Consider the following 7,549-nt stretch of genomic DNA (forward strand, 5'->3'; position numbering starts at 1 on the left):
AAGTCTGTATCCGAAAGTCGTAGGAGGTAAATAAAGCTGAATTTGTATTAAATATTGTTGTGTCAGCGGAGGTCACGTGCCTAGTATCACGCCACGTCGTTCTCGAACATTCACGTCCTTTCCTTAAATCTCGGGATCCTTCTAGATGTAGTGTAGTCTTGTATATATAAGACCGGTCAAGAGCGATGGGAACAAGGCGGTATGTAATGTGTAATTGAACTGCGGAAAGAGAATATTGTTGAGCACGTGAGACGTTCGTTGTGAATTATAGCGTTTGTTATAGCGCGACTGTTGAAATTATGTGTATCGTAAAGATGTATTCAAAAATAATAAACCAGTTTTATTTAAGAAAGGACTTGCATCGGTAAAGTTTCTTCGGAAAGAATTTTTACGGGAAATTAACTAACGAACGGAGACGTAACAATATGAAAAATCTTAGGCATATTAAACCGAACCTTGATTAACATGAAAAACTAAGTAATCAAATTCCGTTTATGTTTATGAATATTCATCTTTCATTAGTGTTTCAAAAAGCTAAAATTTATTAAATTAGTAGTTTATAAATCAAGATAATTTAAAATTCTAAATTCGATACAGCCACGTTTAGGAGTGGAAATCTTGGTTAATCATGTATTCCTTCTGAATCCGACGTGTTACTAAATTGTAATTTGTATTTGTTTAAGACACTTAAACTTTCAAAATATCACATATTAGAAAATTATTAGGAGATTTCTTATAATCTCCTTAATAGTACTTGGCTTACTGAACCCTAGGTCACAGTTCGAGTTTGTACTTCCTGGTTATTTTAACTCCATATCACCGTTTTCCTTACAAATCCTATCCAAAAATACAAAAGTTATTACCTGCCGGAGGTTTTTAATGCAGGAAGTTTCTGGGTGGAGCCTTGCAGGAATACGTGAGATTATGTCTTTGAAAGTAGTGTATCTTACCGCTTATTTCTCCAGCTCTGTTCCGTACGTAATTTATTTGAGTTCGCACTGCCACGTGCAAATCTGATTTGACTAATACATAACTCATGTTTTTACCAACCCATGGAAATCTGATCCGCCTGATACGTAATTTACGCTTTCAATACCTTTTAAAAATCTGATGTGACCGAAACGTAAATTCTGTACTAACCATTAAGTGCAAACATATTCGCCTGACACATAAATTGTGTACGCCCCACCCCGTGTAGTATAGTCCATCTGATATGTAACTTATGTTTTCACCACAGCTTAAAAGCCTAATCCTGCTTATACATAACTTGTGTTCATAGACATGACGACAATTTTGCGTGAGCAGTTTCTTCTGTCTAGCTCAGCAGTGGAAAGGTAGCTTCTGTACTTTCCTATTGCAACTTTTATGTTTTGACAATTGATTTCAACGCAAGACGAACATAATGGAATTTGAAGACCTAACTGACCTAGTATCATGATCAGTGTCGGTCAGCGAACTTAATGTGGAAACACTATAAAATGTTAATTTATTGTCGGCTTCTTGAAAAATCAATACTGATATTATAGATATATAAATACATATTAACGATAACGAATGCTGGCGGGTCTACTGGACCCACCAAGCAATTGCAATGTCAACCAGTACAGTTTAAATGAAAATTTAAAAGTTTTGCGAAAGATATCTAAAATATGATTCACTATTATCATTGCTATGTAACTATGACTATTTTCTTACAAATTCATACATTCTTATAGATTTATAGTTTCAACCACTAGTTGCGTTAGGTCTCGTTATTCCTCTGGAAGCTCATTTCACTGGAAATGTAATCTGTTATAATTTATGAATAATTCATGTTATATCTGTCTGAACTAATTATAGCGGCTCATCAGCCCAGTGTTATTTGGATAGACATCAAATACGTTATTTGATTTGAGGTAAACAGATAAATATAACTTGCTTTTAGCAATGTTTTAGTTAAAGGCTCACTATCAAAATATTGGTAATAAATACTAACACTATTGTGACTGATAAAAGACTCACCTATAAAAATATGAGCAACCTCTGACACTGTTGTGACTGAAGTGTTCTGCATTTTTCTCGTTTCCGAAGTCTTCCAGTGGATCAGACCACAAGAGATCACACATGGGACCAAAGGCTGGAGGCTCCTTGAACCTGTCCAGCTGCCAGGAGGAGAAAAGATTAAATATAACAGCAGAGCACTTAAGAAATCGCTCACCAGTCCTTTAAAAACAATATAGAAAAAGTTTCATAAAAATTTTTGAGTCAGTCATGCAAAAAAAATTTAGAGAGAAAGAACAGTCCTTTTATAGAGCTTTTACCCATGTGACAAAGAAATTAATACACCTCAAACCAAAAGACTAAAGGTCAAATTTAGTACATCTTGAAAATGCATTTCCAAGTATTGATATGTAATTAGTTATGCACTTTTCACCTGTCCTTCTGCAACTTTGATTGGATACATCTTTTTGCAAGTACTTGAAAGATGGTATTCCTTTTCTTCTTCATCTTTGTGTTTTGCTGTTTTGGAGCAATTGTAGGAAAATTATGTCTTTGAAAGTACTGTATTTACGATGACACTGGGTGTGAATTCCTGAGAACGAAAAAGGTAGGACTACAATTCAAAACGTTCTATGTGTGCTCTGTGTTCGTGGGGAAGTAAATTTACCATTTCTATTACTTCCTAATGTACGTAACACAAAACTTACATGTAACTTTTAAATTTAATACTTCATCTTAGGAAATAAATTTTTAGTTTCTCGTAAATATTACTCTATAACTTGCAATTTAAAATGCTAAGCCTAGCTCTGTTCGTTGAATAGCCCTAATCAGGCCAACAGCATCGCTATTTCTCGTGTACCTAATCAACGAAAAGAAACGATTTAGAAGAACTTTTTAAAATAGCATGTTTTAATTGAATTATGATGTTTTTATGACAGTCGAAATAATAATAATTTAAGAAACACCTTTCTGCTTCCTGGGAGGCAATGACAAAAAGTGCCGGACTCTTCGAAGTGTGGCCTGGACGCATTAAAATTAAAGTACTTTAATTGTAACAAAATGATTTTCAATCCATTTTATGTTAGCTATGTATTTGATGATTATCTTTACGCGTTTGTTTATTTAAGTAATTAATTCATTTATCAAGCTATTATGTTTTTGTATTTATTTATTACACACTGAGCCAACGGTATTAGTACGTCTTTCTCATAGCGGTGTCATATACATCATTTTGATGTACATAACTAGCACTTGTAAAATTGAGCAAAACGCTGAAGTTTACCCTGAACAGATTCATTTTATAGACTAAGATATATATATATAAGTGTATGTAAACAACATTTCTCTTTCTTCCTTTTCAGTGATTAGTTAGGCCTATTATTTCAACAAATCGTTATACGTACTTACTGTTTTCGTGCTTCAGCCTTTACGCCAATAGATATTAATTCTATGCTAGGTCCGGCAACGTTTAAAACGAAGCCGAGTTCGTATTTGATAAGACTGAAACAGGTAAAAGAACAAGCGTAACTGTGCATAGCACTTTCTTTTCTTTTTTTGCCGGGTAGTCGCGAGGCTACAAACTACTTAGCATTACGAATAGAGCACAACAGAACGTTGAGACACCACATCGGGAAGACATCATAGTCCACACACAAAGAAACAATCACTGAAACCGTTTCACTGTTAAAGTCATATGGAATATTCCCCAAAACTGTGGAAAATGTGGTTTGAATCATAACATCGTTATTTTTGTGGGGGCCACATTGGAACCGCGTGTTTATGTAGATGATTTCATATTCAGTAAACCGACAGAATGGAGGAAAACTCACATTGCAGTGAAGGAATGGGTTTTCTCACCAAATTTATAAATAATAACATGTCAAAACTTTAGTTTAGGAATACAAGGTATACCAAATATATCCAAAGACACAGTTGTTGTTGTTTTTTTAATTAGGTATAAAGATTTTAAACCAAAGCAGCTAATTCATGTATTATTTTCATCCCGTGTTTAATAAAGAGCACCCAGTCTAATGATACGATAATTTGGGTTGATAATTGTCACCTTTCTTTTGCTGTTTTCTCCGTAAACTACTGAGGATATTCTGTTTGATGCGAAGTAGCTTTTTACGCCCTCTCTCTCTCTCTTCCAATTTTATCTTTATTATATTTTATTTATGGGAAACAGACTGATTTTTTCTTTTTTTTTTGTCCACCTACAATTTTGGTCAGTCTTCCCTGCTGCCCCACCACGTTCCAAGTCTTATGCCTTTAGAACTGGTCAAATGATAGAAACAACACAAAAACAAGTGGCAGAGCGTTTTAGTAGGTCCAGGTCCATAGGGAGATTATTGTGGCCCTGCTCGCTATCGGTGCCGTCTTCAGCTTTTCTTAATGGGGGAGGTACAATAAGAAAAAATGGACAGCATGAGCTTGGGGGAGACAACGACATTTCGGAGGAACTGCTACAGAATACAATAGAGACAACTTCAAACAAAAGTTACAGACAATGATAAACTGTCTTACGGTAGAGACAACTTCAAACAAAAGTTACAAACAATGGTAAACTGTCTTACGGTAGAGACAACTTCAAACAAAAGTTGCAGACAATGATAAACAGTCTTACGGTAGAGACAACTTCAAACAAAAGTTACAGACAATGGTAAACTGTCTTACGGTAGAAACAACTTCAAACAAAAGTTACAGACAATGGTAAACTGTCTTACGGTAGAGACAACTTCAAACAAAAGTTACAGACAATGATAAACTGTCTTACGGTAGAGACAACTTAAAACAAAAGTTACACACAGTGGTGAACTGTCTTACAGTAGAGAAATCTCATATGTCGTGCATTTGGTTGATTTTAAACCAACAAACGCCCCTGACCACTAATAACAGATGATGACTGTTTTAAAATTTTGGTCTGCTGTAAGCGATTACGCCAAATAAGTCTTGTATTATATGCAGTCGAGTATAACCAGTAGTGTTTGTAATCCTACTTTTAGACTTTGGACTTCTGAACTTCGCCCTGGTATATTCGAAAGTATATTTTTTGTACTTGTGCTCAGGTTGTCGCAACTAAAACTATAATTTTGGTATTTTGTACGAAGTTTTCTACACGAAAACAAACATTCTAATCCATTCTTATACACCAATGGATTCATATGTTTTGATTAGTTTCATCGACCACGTTGTAAAACATGCAAGTCGATACAAAACATCTCTTCAGTCAAAAACTTTCACAACGGCGAATTACCTCTGCGGTAAAGAATATTATTTATTGTTTGCGCTGCTGTAAATGCTGTAAACAATATGTTAGCGAAACAGAGCAAGCAGTCAGTGCCCGTATTAATAAATGCCATTAATACATAAGGTTTAAACATAGCTAGCTTTCTGTTCTTGAACACTTCAATAGTGACAATCTATTTGTCTGAGCACTTCGTGTTGTGAAAGGAACATATAGGAACAGGACCAAATAAAGGGCTGCCCAAGTATAACGATTCAGGACCTCGTCCCTAGGCGAGCTGATCAGAGAAGTAAATACAGCAATTCAACAACTCCAGCTCGAGATCTGCAGCTTTATTTCTATAACGTTCTAAGTTTGTTGGTTACGATTTTTTTTTCATATATTTTTTACTTAATTTTATTTCATTTATAAATCATTACCATAATATTGGCAAACAGATTGATACCTTCTTCAAACGTCATCGCTTCTACTATTCGTTTTCAGTCTGATTAAAATCTGTCATCTCTTCGAAAGCTAAGGTTTCAAAAAAGTATTTGTGTATTTCTAAATTATTAATCACAATTATATTAAACTACGTGTAACTGAAGCGTTTTTCTTTTTATTAGCTAATTTACAAATAATGTCAATATTGATAGGTGTCAACTTCTTCGGTGATGATGAATCTTCCTTCTATCAAAAGAAATTGGATGCTCGTTCCTTGCTTGGAAGAAAACTACACCCATCTTCCGGATGTGCAACAAATCTTGGTATTAACAATCTAGATCCTGACTAGTAACACCTTATGAATTCGCTTCGTGTGCACGAACCTGATACAACAAATCTATTCAAAGCCAAATTTCTCTGGTGGCATATGAGTTTGTGGCACTGTGATTACTCCTTGGCACCTTTTGAATGTTTAATTTTATTTATACTTAATTGCAATTATTAATACTACTGGTGGCAGTGAATGCGTTAACTAATTAGTTATGGGTTTATTGTATAATTCCTTTCGCTCTCTAATTAGTGAACCAATGACATTTCTCATGTATAATCATCTATCTTTCACTAATTAATGAAGAAATAAAAACGTTTCACGTATAATTCACACACCCTCTCCAGTTAGTGAGGTAATGACGTATTTCTTGCGTAATTCACCCTCTCTCTATCTCTCCAATTAATGATTGAATAACGTTTCTTGCATAATTCATCCTCTCTCTCTCTCTAACTAGTGATCGAATGACATGTTTATTGTATGAACTCTCTCGCTCCATCTAGTGAGGTATTATTTTCTGTGTTATGACCTGTTTCTCTAGTAACCCTTTTTGGTATTGAACGAAAGACCTGTTGGGCAGTAACTTGTGGGAAGCTAAAAGATATATTTGAAAAGCTCTGATTTAGAATCTGAAATTAAGAAAAATGTGGAAACAAATTAGCACTTTACGTGATTTTTATCACAAATGTTAGGCGCGTATAAAACTCTCTTTTTGTACAACTGGTGGGTTAATTGCGTATCTCATAATAACTCATTCTCTATTTCCAGCTACCGAAATGAAAATGTGTTAAACAGGGGCAAAACAGTCTGGAACAGCGTTCCGTCTGTTACGAATTCAGGACTTAACGCCCCTGTTTTTCTGAATGAACCGCGCTGCTATTACAAAGTAGATTACAAAACGGAGCTCCACCTCTTTTAAAATCCCAATTTAACCCTTAGAAGTGCTTGCCCGTTTCTACCATTTAGTCTCTCTCATTCCAACTGTTAAAATACGTTTTTACTACTCATTCTACTACAAATAAGAAGATGAAGAAACTTCAATTAATTCATTCTCTTTCAAACTGAGAGGTGAAACGTTTCTTCCATTAGCAGCCTCTTAACTAGCGAGTTTTGTTGTTGTCGAATTTCACGCAACGCTACTCGAGGGCTATTTACGCTAACCGTTCCTAATTTTGAAGTAATAAACTACAGGAAAGGCAGCTACCTACCGCCAACTCTTAGGCTACTCTTTACCAACGAAGAATGGGATTGACCGTAAAATTATAATGCCCCACGGCTGAAAGAATGATTATGTTCAGTGACGGGGTTCGATTCCGCGACCCGCAGATTGTGAGTCAAGCACCCTAACAACCAGGACATGACTGGTGAGTTAATAAAATGATTTATGTATTGATTTTCTCTTTTCAACTAAAGCTTGGCATGGCCAGGTGGTTAGGGTGCTTGACTCGCAATCTGCGAGTCGCGGGTTCGAATCTCCGTCCCACCAAACATGCTCGCCCTTTCAGCCATGGGGGCATTATAATGTTACGGTCAATCCTACTATTCGTGGGTAAAAGAACAGCCCAAGAGTTGGC

The 7,549-nt window shown here is 35.5% G+C and overlaps 1 protein-coding gene across 1 annotated transcript in view; it reads right to left on the minus strand.

The window, feature by feature from the left end:
• Positions 1–1,997: 1,997 nt before the first annotated feature.
• LOC106459318 (serine/threonine-protein phosphatase 2B catalytic subunit 2-like) overlaps positions 1,998–7,549 on the minus strand; it is a 98,157-nt gene continuing 92,605 nt past the window's right edge. The window contains exon 6 of the mRNA XM_013918927.2: positions 1,998–2,141. Coding sequence (XP_013774381.1) covers positions 1,998–2,141 — 144 coding nt within the window. The remainder of the gene's footprint in view (positions 2,142–7,549) is intronic.

Source organism: Limulus polyphemus, unplaced genomic scaffold, assembly GCF_000517525.1.
Source record: "Limulus polyphemus unplaced genomic scaffold, Limulus_polyphemus-2.1.2 Scaffold592, whole genome shotgun sequence".
Lineage (NCBI taxonomy): Eukaryota > Metazoa > Arthropoda > Merostomata > Xiphosura > Limulidae > Limulus > Limulus polyphemus.